We start from the raw sequence: 11,373 nt of genomic DNA on the forward strand, positions 1-11,373 counted from the left end.
GGGCCCCTGTTCCCAGAAGCTGGAGGCCCCAGATCTCTGGGTGTAACTTCAGGCAGACCTGCCCCCAGTGTCCAGGTCCACATCCTGCAGTCGGGTTGTGCACATTGGCCTGAGTCAGGCCTGTGCCCAGCCGGGCAGGAGGCCTGTGGGAGTCACCGGCAGCCCCAAGTGGGCCCTGCTCCTGGGTGCTGACCCTACAGGCGGCAAGGGGGTGGGGGCGGGAGGCGGTGTGCAGACCGGCTGGTGACGCTGCCCTTTCTCTGTCCTGATTGCAGCAAATCCCCTCTCAGTCCAGCAAGACTCAGTCCTCACCCTTCGGGATCGGGACGAGCCACAGCTACCCGGCCGACCCCTCTTCCTACAGCCCGCTCTCCAGCCCAGCCACCTCGTCGCCCAGCGGGAACGCCTACTCCGGGCTGGCCAACAGGACTCCAGGGTTCGGTAGGTGGGGAGTGAGGGAACCGGGGGGCTGGCACACGTGGCTTCTGAACAGCCCGAGTGTGGGGGCTGGGCCCCCACTTCCCACAATCCTGGGGAAGGGCCTCCGTGTACCTACTCTGCTCCCTGGCTCTGAAAGGCAGGGGTGCTCTGAAGAGGCTGCTTGCTTAGCCCTTGGCTCTGAGGAAGAACTGCTGTTCTCCAGGCCCTGGGACTCTATTCCCGGGCTCCTGTGTCGTCTTATGCTCTTCTAACCCCTTCTGGCCCTTAGGAAGGACCTCCAGCCAAAACGCCTGTGGGCCTGTGTCCAAGAGCTGGAGAATAGCTAAGGGGTGACCAGCTGTGGAGATAACAGACACTGTGAAGTTCTCTCTCTTCAGTCCCGAGAGGGGTCCTGCCCCATGTGGCAACAGGTTTCCCAACCTTGTTAAGCAAAGCTCGGGCCCTAACTGCTCCGTCTGGGGCGCCTCCCAGGAGCCCCCTGCCTGGGCATTTTCTGTGGGTAGTGAATGGGCCCCTCTGCAGAGCTCCAGGCCCGGTCCGCTTCACATCAGAAGGCTAACGCCCCATGGCGCCAATGAGAACCCCCAGCTGAGCCTGTCTTCTCGCAGGCTGTGGCCCAGTGGCTGCCAGCCACGTGGCTTGCATGGCATTTCTCTGCAGAGCCGACCATTCTCGGGCAAGCCTGAGGCTGAGCCAAACATCTGCATTTCCATTTGGCAAGTTCAGAGCTTCCCTTGAAGCTGTCCTCTGCAGGAACCTGCCTGCCCCTGGCCATGCCCTGCAGCTGCCGGCTGTTCCCCTCCTCTCCCCAACCCCACCAGCCAGAGCAGCTCTCCTGCCCTCAGCCTGGCCTGCCCCACCCCTCCCCGTCTGGCCTTTGAACACCCTTACCATGTATTGGATGACACTTCAGTGTGGCAGCCAGCACAGGCCCTGGCTCAGGACAGAGAAACCCTGGGAAGGTTCTCTTGGGTCAGCCAGGTGTGCAACCCGGAAGCCCCCTGGGAGGCTTCTGATTCCCCGGAGGGTGCCACCCCCCTGCAGTTTCCATGCCTGGGCTGCTCGCCTTCCGTCCTCTGGAAGCAAAGGGCCCCCTTCTGGCACCAACGCGTCCACCCACTCTTCCTGCGCACCTGGCCCTGTGCCAAGCCCTGGGAAAGGGGATGGGCCTCGGGTCCGGCCCAGAACAGCCCACTGCACCGAGGCTGAGGCGGGGGAGGTGCGGGAGAGGCAGACAAGGCTGTAGGCCCAGCAGCCAAGGTCTGCTTGAGGCCAGGAGGGTCACAGCACCGGAGCCCAGAGAGGCCGAGAGGAGAGCTGGCACTCACCCTGGTAAGGCCAAGAAGCATCCCACTGTGGCTGTAACAGGAAAAGTGGGCAGGCTGGTCCCCTGCCCCAGCGACCTGGGGCCTGTAGCTCTGCGCATCTGTCTGGTCACTGAGTAAATGCCAGACCCTGAGATATAAAGAGATGGGACGCAGGAGGGACAGTACGATCTAGGCTCACACGTGGCTCTGCCATTTGTAAACTAAATGAGTCGGGCAGGTCGCTTGGCATCGCTTAAGGCTCGGTCTCCTTGTCCCGATAATGGGCCCAGGTCTAGAGTCAGAGTGGAGAGGAAATGGAGTGAAAGAACACACAGAAAATGCCCAGCAGGATGCCTGGCGCACAGCCAGCCCCGGAGATGTGCAGGCTTCCCCTGCCCCCTGATAGTGCGCCATTTCCAAGGCAGTCCAGTCACCTGCTCTCCTCTGCTGTGAACTCCTGGGCACGGTGCATCCCTTCCCAGAAACTTCAGAAAAATTCTGAAATCTTGTATCTGTAACCAGTAGAATCAAGTGCCCCCAGATGCAAACAGGGAGCTAATGTCCGCCCCACGCCCGGCTCTCGGGCTCTGCCCGGGTGAGACCCGCGAGAGAATTACAGGCCAGGGAGCCTCAAGGTGAGCAGAAAGCTCACGCCCCTGGCTCCCCGCCCCCTTGCCTTCTGTTTCTCCTTCCTTAGCAGAGCCTTCTGTGGCCTTGTTCATTCTGAGCACTGTTCTTGGGAGCCGGGGCTACGCAGATCTGATCCCTGCCCTGAGGTACTGGGACCAGGGGTAGGTGCACACAGGGTGGTGGGCTGCGTGGCACGAGGGGGTGCAGTGCCCTAGGCCAAGAGGAGAGGCCCACTGGGCATGGGCCCTGCAGGGCCCCACAGCACAGCCCTCGGGCGCAGAGCTGGGAAGGTTCACGGGCAGCAGATGTGACGGGGAGCAGCGATTTAGGGGAAGCCCAGCTGTTGTCCGGTGCCCAGGATAAGGGGACTCGGGGTTCCAGAGAAAGGAAATGGGGGGACAGGTGGGAAACAAGCTGGAGGACCAAGGCTGGGGTGCCCCAGCAGTGGGGACTGCTTCAGGAAGACGCACCAGGACATGGGGCCTGGGGCACGGGACGCAGGCAGGATGCCCGGGCTGCTGGTGGCACGGGGACAGGAGGGAGAGATGGTGTCCAGGGAGCGGGACTCAGTGGCCTGAGTGAAGCTGGCCACACGGGGCCGGGACAGGAAGGAGGAGGCCGTGGGGCTCCTGCGCTGGCCTGTGCGGGATGGCAGGGTGGTCCCAGGCGTGTGGAGCCCTGGGTCTTCTGTACGCGTGGACAGGTCTCCAAGCGCAGAAAGCCAGACCTAATTCGGGAGGGAGGCCCGGACTGTGACAGCCGCCAGGCAGGCCTACCATCACTGCCGGGGGCCTCCCCCAGGCCACCCGCCTCCCACACACTGTCTCAGGTGCTTCTACTCCTCTGCCCCACGCGGGCCCAGGGGTTCAGGCCGCTGTCACCCTTGCAAGATTACCGAGGCCCCTCCTAAGCCGTCTCTCTGCCCATCTCGTCCGCTCCCTGCACGTGCAGGCCTGCGAGCCACACCCCAGCTCTAGAACCCCGGCCCTTGTCTGCGGCCCTCGAGGTCGGTCCCCCTCACAGCGTGGGCCTGAGCCTGGCCTTCCCTCCATCCTGGCCACACTGGTGGTCGTTGTCCATCTGGAGCCACCTGTAGGTCCCCGAGCAGAACAAGCCGTCGTGGCTGCAGGTGTTTGCACGGACAGACCCTTTTGTCCTTTTGTCCGGAATGGCTTTCTGCCACCAGGCCCAGCACCTGGTTAACGCCTAGCTAGTGCCCACTGGACCGGGCGGGGGTCTCTGAAAAGCGCTGCTGTGACTAGGTTAGGTTTCCCTCCTGAGGGTCTTATTCTGGCTCTGCTGACCTGTTAGAGCAGCTCGTGGCCGCGTGGAGTTGCCTGCCCGCTTCCCTCTCCTGACCACGCGTGAGCTCTTTGAGCAGGAACTGCCCGGGTCCCCACGTCTGTATGGTACTCATGCGGAGCCCAGCCAGAGCAGGAGCTCGGGAAATAGTTGCCAAGTGGAGGAGGGCACCAGTCAGCTCATGGGGTTAGGAAGGGCGGCCCCCATCTCACGTGTTGGTAAAGGGAAGGCCTTCCTCAGCCCCCGCCTTGTGCGCGTGGTAAGGGGCAGAAACACATGCCAGAGTCGGGCCCTGAGAAGGGGTAATGCAGGGAGTTCTGGAACGAAGCCCACGTACTCCCAGAACACAGGAAGGCGGTGTCGGCGAGCGGTCAGGAGCGGTGACTCCCGATGGAGAGCAGTGAGGGCTCTGCACGCACTGGGCTGGGCCAGGATGGCTGGCGGTTGGGAGGCTGCAGAGGGCGAGAAGTAAGAGGGTGGACGGACGGCCTCGCTGGGGGCGAGGGAAGGAGGGGCAGGCACGTAGCCTGGGAGAGCGCACTCTGCCAGGGTGGCCACACCGGAGCGTGCCAGACTTGCCAACTTGAACACCGAGAACTCCTTCACAGTTCTGGAGGGCAGGTGGCTCAGCAGGGCTGGGTCCCCGGACGCGTCCCACCTGACGTGTAGACGGCCATCTCCTCCTGTGTCTTACGCAGTCCCCCTGTCCCCGTGTGCACATCTCCTTTTCCTGGAAGGACACCAGCCATGTCGGATGCCACCCCCGTGTGATCTCATTCTACCATAACCGCCTCTTTAAAGGCCCATCTCCAAATAGTCCCATTCTGAGGCCCTGGAAGTTAGGATTTCCGTGTGAGTCGGGGAGACGGCTCAGGCCCCAGCACAGGGGGATGGTCGGGGGCGCTGGTTCACGATGGGCAAGACCCCAGCAGGGGGTCATTGTAGCAGGTCCTGGCGGGGTGGGCCTGAAGCCACGCCTCCCAGATTTGTTAGGACGGTTCGTGGTCGGCCTTCAGCAAAGGGGCTGTGCTCCCCCATCCTTCCTCTGAGCAGCAAGAGGGCCCCCCTCGGCTCCAGCTGGTGCTGCTGTTGGCCTGATTCTGCTGTAGTCAGCCAGGCAGATTCCAGAGCCACGGGTTCCCAGATCCGGCCAGGGGACGCAGTGCCACGGAAGAGCTCCTGGCCCTTGGGGCTCACGAGAGAATGTTTGGAAAAGGCATTTCAGATGCCAGGTGCATTTTTTTTTTTTAACAACAGAATTGTCTGTGCTCAGGAAATTTAAATCCCTCTTGTACTAAAACAGGGAATCGTATCCTCTCCTGAGCTTGTAGGACTCTTTACCAACTGTTACCAGGCAGCATGTGGAAGGCACCGGTGGTGAGGATGAAGCGTTAAAGGGAGCATATGGGGTTCATTTAAGCCTTTTATGTCCTCGACAGCATGTTGTGTGTGTGAGAGAGACAGACAGACTGAGGTTCTCCCTGAATGTTTTCTAGCCGACTCACATGAGCACGGTGCCTGCCCGTCGGGCGGGAGGGGGTCACCTGTGGTTGGCCGGGCTGTCAGAAAGGCAGGGTGGGGCCCCCCTGCCTCCCAGAGCTTCGCAAGGGGCCTGTCGCCTCCCGAATGTCACCGAATGGTTTGCTGCAAGAGACGTTCCTGAGGGTTTGAGCACCTTAGGACACGCCAGGCCTCTTGGACTGACTCCTTAAAATGTTTTAGACAAGATTCTCCTGTTTTGTTCTCCCCCAGGATAGTCTTTGTAAAGTGTCGACAAGGCAAATTTACATTTTAACTTGTAAATAAATTTTACAAATTAATGTTTATAAATTTACAAATTGGGTTGTATGAGGCCTGCCCCCTTGTCTGAACTGTGCCCAAAGGCTGTTTCCCCAAACCAGCTGGTGCGCAGGACTGCCAGAGGTGACCCAGCCAGGAAGGGCCACGGTTCCGGCCTCTGTGCGTAGACCCCGTGCCCACATGAGGCCCTGAGGGGTAGTGAGGCTGGTGGAGGTCAGGGCACCCCAGGTGAGGCTCCTCCTCCAGCCGGATCCCTTTAAGGGGCAGCCTGGGAACAGGGGCGCAGTCTGGGGAGGCAGAGGCCCTTCTAGAGGGCTCTCTCAGCCCTGGCCCAGGTCCCCAGATACACCTCCTCCAGAGCCTGTTTGAGGTCACGGAGGCCACAGAGCTCTAAGGCTTAAAGTGCCCTGTCCCTGGCAGGTGCGGGCCACCCTGGGCACCATTTTGCAGAGAGCTCCCGTCTCTGTTGCCCAGGCAGCTCTCTGGGGCGACCCCGGCTTCCCCCAGCAGGCAGTGAGGAAGGGGTGGCACGGTCAGCCAGCCCTGGGGCGCCTTGCGGCCCCCGTGGCCCCGGGCCTCACCCCCAGGGCGGCGTTTGAAGGCCATGTCCCTGTGCCGGGTCTTCCAGCTGAGAGCGGGCAGAGCGGCGGGCAGTTCCAGGGGCGGCCCTCGGAGGTCTGGTCACAGTGGCAGAGCCAGCACCACGGGCAGCAGAGCGGTGAGCAGCACGCGCACCAGCCGGCGGGGCAGACCGAGGTGTTTCAGGTACGCGGCCGCGCCCCCTCCAGCCTCCCCGCCTCCGCCCCAGCGCCACTCGGGGTGAGGCCCAGTCCGGCCCAGGACGCCTGCACCTCACGGCTGTGCACTGTCTGGGCCACTCCCGGGCCATCTAGTGCCTCGGCAGACTGGACCCAGCAGCACAGCTGGCCCAGCCTCCTTGGGGTCTGTTTGGCTCCACTTTGGCCAAAAAAGTGCCCACTGGGGGCCCCGGATGGAGGCTCGAGCCCACCAGCTCCCCCTCGGCCAAGTGCTTGGGCCAGGTCCCTGCTGCAGGGCAAGGGTGAGACAGGAAACACCTGTGGGGGCTCCAGACTCACAGGACCCAAAGCCCCTTCCCGAGGGCCGCCCCCTCCCCCGGCCCCAGCGCCTCCCCACCAGCGCAGGCAGCATTCTTCACCGAGGCCCAAGACCCAGATGTCACTCCGCGCCTCTAGAGTGGCAGTGTCCTTTCAAATATCCCGAGGCCCCAGCCTGACCCCCAACCTGCAGCGACCACCACCCCACCTCCCGCTGCAAGGCTCCGCCTTCCCTACCCGTAGGCCTCACAGCAGCGGGGAGGCAGAATCCCCTGACCTGGCTCTTCGTGGTCACAATGCTACTGAAAAGCTTGGTCAAGTAAGTTCGTGAAATACTGATTAAACAAAGTTATTCAGTCTTTTTTTTTTGACTGCAGGACTTATCAGAGCCTTTATTATACTAATAAGGACTGAGTATTTTTAGGAGGTAGGCAAAGTATGTCTTGTTTCCCAAATTTATTTGTCTACCGAATTCTTTTCTCCCAGAGTATCTCATGGGCAGAGAAGTCAGCAAATCACACTTTGGGAAATTTGCTGTAAGGGACTGAAATGTAGCTACCCCTGTTTTCTGGATGGGCGGGCCGAGGCCCAGAGAACGCAGGACCTGGTGCTGTGGGGGGCGCCCAGGCAGGGATTCGGCCCTGCCCTCGGTGCCCACGTGCTCAGCCTCCCTGCCCGCCCCACAGTGCGTTTCTGTCCTGTTCTGACCCCCGAGGGGTCTCCTCGCTTGGGTCAGGCTGCACCTCCCGCCAGCTGGCCCCTCATCCCTCCTGGGTCCTGGCCCAGCTTTCCAGGGACGAGGTTGTGTCCTGGGGCTGTGCTTCCCACTGCAGCGGCCTTCCCGGAGGGCAGCGTCCCAGAGTGGCCCTCAGAGGGCTGAGGCACATCCTGGGCTGCCCCGTCGGAGGCAGGACCCTGAGGGGGGGGCGGCAGGCCGGGCCCCTGGGACAGCGTGCTGACTGCCCTGTGGCTTTCTTCCGTCCCCTCCTGCAGGACATGCTGCCCATGCCCGGGGATCCCACCCAGGGGACCGGCAACTATAACATCGAGGACTTTGCCGACCTCGGCATGTTCCCGCCGTTTTCCGAGTAGCTGCAGGCAGAGCCAGGCTCCCTCTGCGCAGTGCCACCCTGGCCCCGACCCCACCCTGCCCCACAGCAGGCCCCTCAGCCCCACCCCAGCCCTAGCTGCTTGGTCACTGGCCAGGAGTCCTGGCACACGGGTGGCCGACTGCATTTATCGTCTTTTGTCTGTGTTTGCTTGGGAGGCGAGCCCCCCGGGCCCTTAAGACCTGGTCGTGAATCATCTGGTAGCAGTGTTGGCCCGTAAACGTGCAGGGACAGCCTGGGTGCCACGTAGCCCCCATGGCCCGCCATGCAGCCAGGCGCTGCCAGCTCCGGCTGCCTGCGGGGGTGAGCAGGAAGCTCGCAGGGCAGAGGCTGTCTCCCTCTGTCCCCCCATGTCTGTGCCTCCACAGCGATGTGGGCCGTGTGGACTTTGTGCGTGTGACCTGAGCTCCATCCCAGTGGTTCTGTCGTGCCCTGTGTCATGTGTGGCCAGAGTGTCTGGAAGCCAGGCTGTGTAGTGAGAGGCCAGATGGGCAGCCCCCCCCCCAGGAAGCGCAGCCCAGCGTCTGCTCATCGGGGGACTGGCTGGCCCTCAACAGAGTCACCAAGCGTCACGGCTGGGAACCTGCTCACTTTCGTAGGTCACCACTTCCACCCAAGCCCCTGGCGGATATAAGGAGTCCTTAGAGACAAACCTGGAGCCCTCCCCAGGGGACCCCCAAGGGCCCGAAGGCTCCTCTCCTGGCTGCCTGGGGTGTTCCTCAGCCTGGCTCCCCTGGTGACAGGTGGGCCTGGTCCCCTCCAGTGCCCGTAGGGGCACAGCTGAAGGTCGCTGGGCCCTGGGCCCTTTGTGGAGGGGTGAACCAGTAAGCAAGCAGAGGGGACTGGCCGGATGCCACACCCAAGGGGTTCTTTCACCAAGAAATTCTAGACAAACTGGAGTAAGAATCACAGCCCGAGGGCGTGTCGTTAGCCCAGTTTCGATGGACCCTCCCGTGCAGCACAGGCCTGCCCAGCCAGAGGCCGGCATGAGGACTGCTGTGTGTGGCCTCCGCCCGTGCCCCGCCCAGTGCCCTGCTCTAGGCACAGAGTCCACGCTCCACTGGGAAGGAGAGGGGCCCTGGGTTTGGCTCTGTGACCCGCCTGCCCCTCCCGCCTCACTGGCCCGGGCCGTCCACTGGCTCTCCCCAGGCTAAGGGTGGAAGGCTGTCCACCACAGAGGGTGCTGCCTGGGCCGCGGCGAGGACACACGGGCAGCTGTGGTGAGGCGGAAGCAGGCGTGGGTAGTGACTGTGACGGTGGCTGAGGAGGTCCTGGAGCACCGTCCCTGTGTGTCACGTTCCAGCCGTGCTTCTAGCTCTGGTTTTAGCGAGTGATGGAGCCACATTCTCCCCAGCCTCCCGCTGTATTAAATTCAACCCTTTTGCCGTTTCATGAATGCCTGTTGCAAATAGTGGGGAGATTCTGATAGTTGAGGGAACTGGCCTGGGGAGCTTGCATCTTCCTTGCCGGGCAGCAGACCGTTCCCCAGACTGGACACGTCTGACTTTCCCGTTGCTGCTGTGCAGTCTTCACCAAGGGAGGAGGCAGCCCCCACGTCAGCACTGGGCCAGCAGGTGAGCTCCGGGGACAGTGAGCAGACAGTGGGCACCCCCCACCTGGGCCCGCCTGCTGCCCAACGCTTACGGCCCGCCGGGTAAGCAGGACTACGCCGGTTACCCACAGCTCTCGCTGGTAAAAGGCAGATGGAAATGTTCTTCGTCTTACCGGGAAATGAGTTTGGTCCTTAGGCCGCTGTGTCCTGACCAGCCAGGGGTCCAGGCTGCCCTCACTGCACCAAACCCTCTCCTGTGTGCTGAGGGCTGTGAGCCTGGCAGTCACCGTCTCCTCCACGCAACTTAAGGAGGCACCTCCCCAAGGAGCCGGCACTTCTCACATGTGCGGGGTGGGGGTCACAGCCACAAGGCACGGATTGCAGAGGCGGCCACGTGAACATCCCAGGCTGTGCAGGACTGGGACGATTTGCTTCCTGAACCACCTTGTCCTTCAGAAACACAAGGCTTCCCAGACAGGCGTCGGTAGACAGTGTACGCCCTTGATCACGTCTCTTAACCTTTCTTCTTATGGTTGTAAGCTGTGCTGTGGATAAGGCCTCATTTGTAATTCTTGAATGTTCCCTATGACTAACAGTTACTAAATCGGTTGTGTATATGTGTGACTAATGTAACTGCCTTTTAAAATTTCATTACAATAAAAATGACTTTGCTCTGAACACTGAATAACCTGGGCCGACCTGGTAATTGAACACTTTGTGGAACCGACCTTCGGGGCTCGGGGTGGATCTCCTATCACACGTCTTCCTAAGGGCTGTGTCATAGCCAGTAAAGGGTGAACAGGAGTTCATGCTAACAAGTGGCCCATTTTTGGGGTCTAGCTACGTGGGATAGAAAAGGAAACTAACAATTCTTGGCCTTGTGTGTTAGGCAAGGCTGTCTAGAGGCTCTTTGCAAAGGCTGTTTTTATTAATCATTTCAAGCCTGTGCTATGGGGTCATTATTCCAAGTTTATAATTAAGAAACTGGGACTCAAGTTAAATGATGTACCTAAGAACACAGGAAGGAAATGGCCGGGCCAGGATTTGATCTTAGGTCTCACTCCAAAATATATATTGTCCTCTTCAAACACTCTTATTCTTTTTAAAATTCTCCCCAAATCATTAGTATTTTACTATGCTCAAACCTCTAGTAAATACTTACAAATAATAATCTTTCTCCATTGAACAAGGACTATTTAGAGTCTAGCAAAAGGGAAGAATAAAATCATTGGAAAACTTTTCTACCAAACACCTACCATTGCTAGATTTTTACAGCTTTATTGAGCTATTAATGACGTATAATGAACTGCACATATTTATGATCCACGTGGGAGAAAATTTTGTGACCTTGAATCAGGCATAGATTTTTCGATACTACACCAAAAGCATGATCTATAAAAGAATAAAATGATAGATTGGACTTCATACAAATTGCCAAAACTTTGCAGAAGACGCTATGGATGAAATGAGAAGATAATCCATTGGCTGGGAGAAAACATCTACAAATCATATATATCTGACAAAGGATATCCAAAATATGCAAAGAACCCTTACAACTTAATAAACAACTCAGTACAAGACAAGCAAAAAACAATGGAACAGACAAGTAGAATGTGTGCAGAGGTGAATAAGCACATGCAAAAACAGTGAGGTCACCAGTCATCACAGAAACACAAACCAGGCCACAGGGAGAAGCCATTCCGATCACAATGGTTAAAATTCAGACAGAACCGTGACGGCAGGTGTCCTCCAGGGTGCAGAGGCGCTGGAGCTCTTCCGCCCCCACCGTCCAGGACGCGCGGTGCAGCCACTGGGCGCGACAGGTAGTTCCTTACACAGCGTACACACTGACCGCATGACCTAGCCTTTCTTTCTGCAGGTACTTATTTGCTCAGGAGAAATGAACACACTTCCACACAAAGACTTGAATAGCAACATCTTACAGCTTTGTAGGTCACAGCCAAGAACCAGAAACAGCCTGAACGTCCGTCGACGGGTGAGTGGGTAAGCACATCATGGCACCTGCACGCGGGGCCACGACTCAGCACGAGAGGGAGCGCAGTGCAGACAGGCCGCGACTGATGGGTGTCAGACGTGGAGCAGAAGACGCCAGGCACAGATGTGTCCCGTGGCTCCATTCATATGAAACTCCAGAA

General features: G+C 59.5%; 1 protein-coding gene across 7 annotated transcripts in view; it reads left to right on the forward strand.

Moving 5' to 3' along the window:
- Window positions 1-9,905, forward strand: part of ARNT2 (aryl hydrocarbon receptor nuclear translocator 2) — a 120,949-nt gene extending 111,044 nt beyond the window's left edge. For all 7 annotated transcript variants that reach the window (XM_037013550.2, XM_037013552.2, XM_037013555.2 and 4 more), the window contains exons 17-19: window positions 276-441; window positions 6,109-6,245; window positions 7,550-9,905. In XM_037013550.2, coding sequence (XP_036869445.1) covers window positions 276-441; window positions 6,109-6,245; window positions 7,550-7,648 — 402 coding nt within the window. In that variant the 3' untranslated portion in view covers window positions 7,649-9,905. The remainder of the gene's footprint in view (window positions 1-275; window positions 442-6,108; window positions 6,246-7,549) is intronic.
- Window positions 9,906-11,373: the final 1,468 nt, after the last annotated feature.

The sequence above is a fragment of the Manis javanica genome, chromosome 18 (genome assembly GCF_040802235.1).
Source record: "Manis javanica isolate MJ-LG chromosome 18, MJ_LKY, whole genome shotgun sequence".
Taxonomy (NCBI): Eukaryota; Metazoa; Chordata; class Mammalia; order Pholidota; family Manidae; genus Manis; species Manis javanica.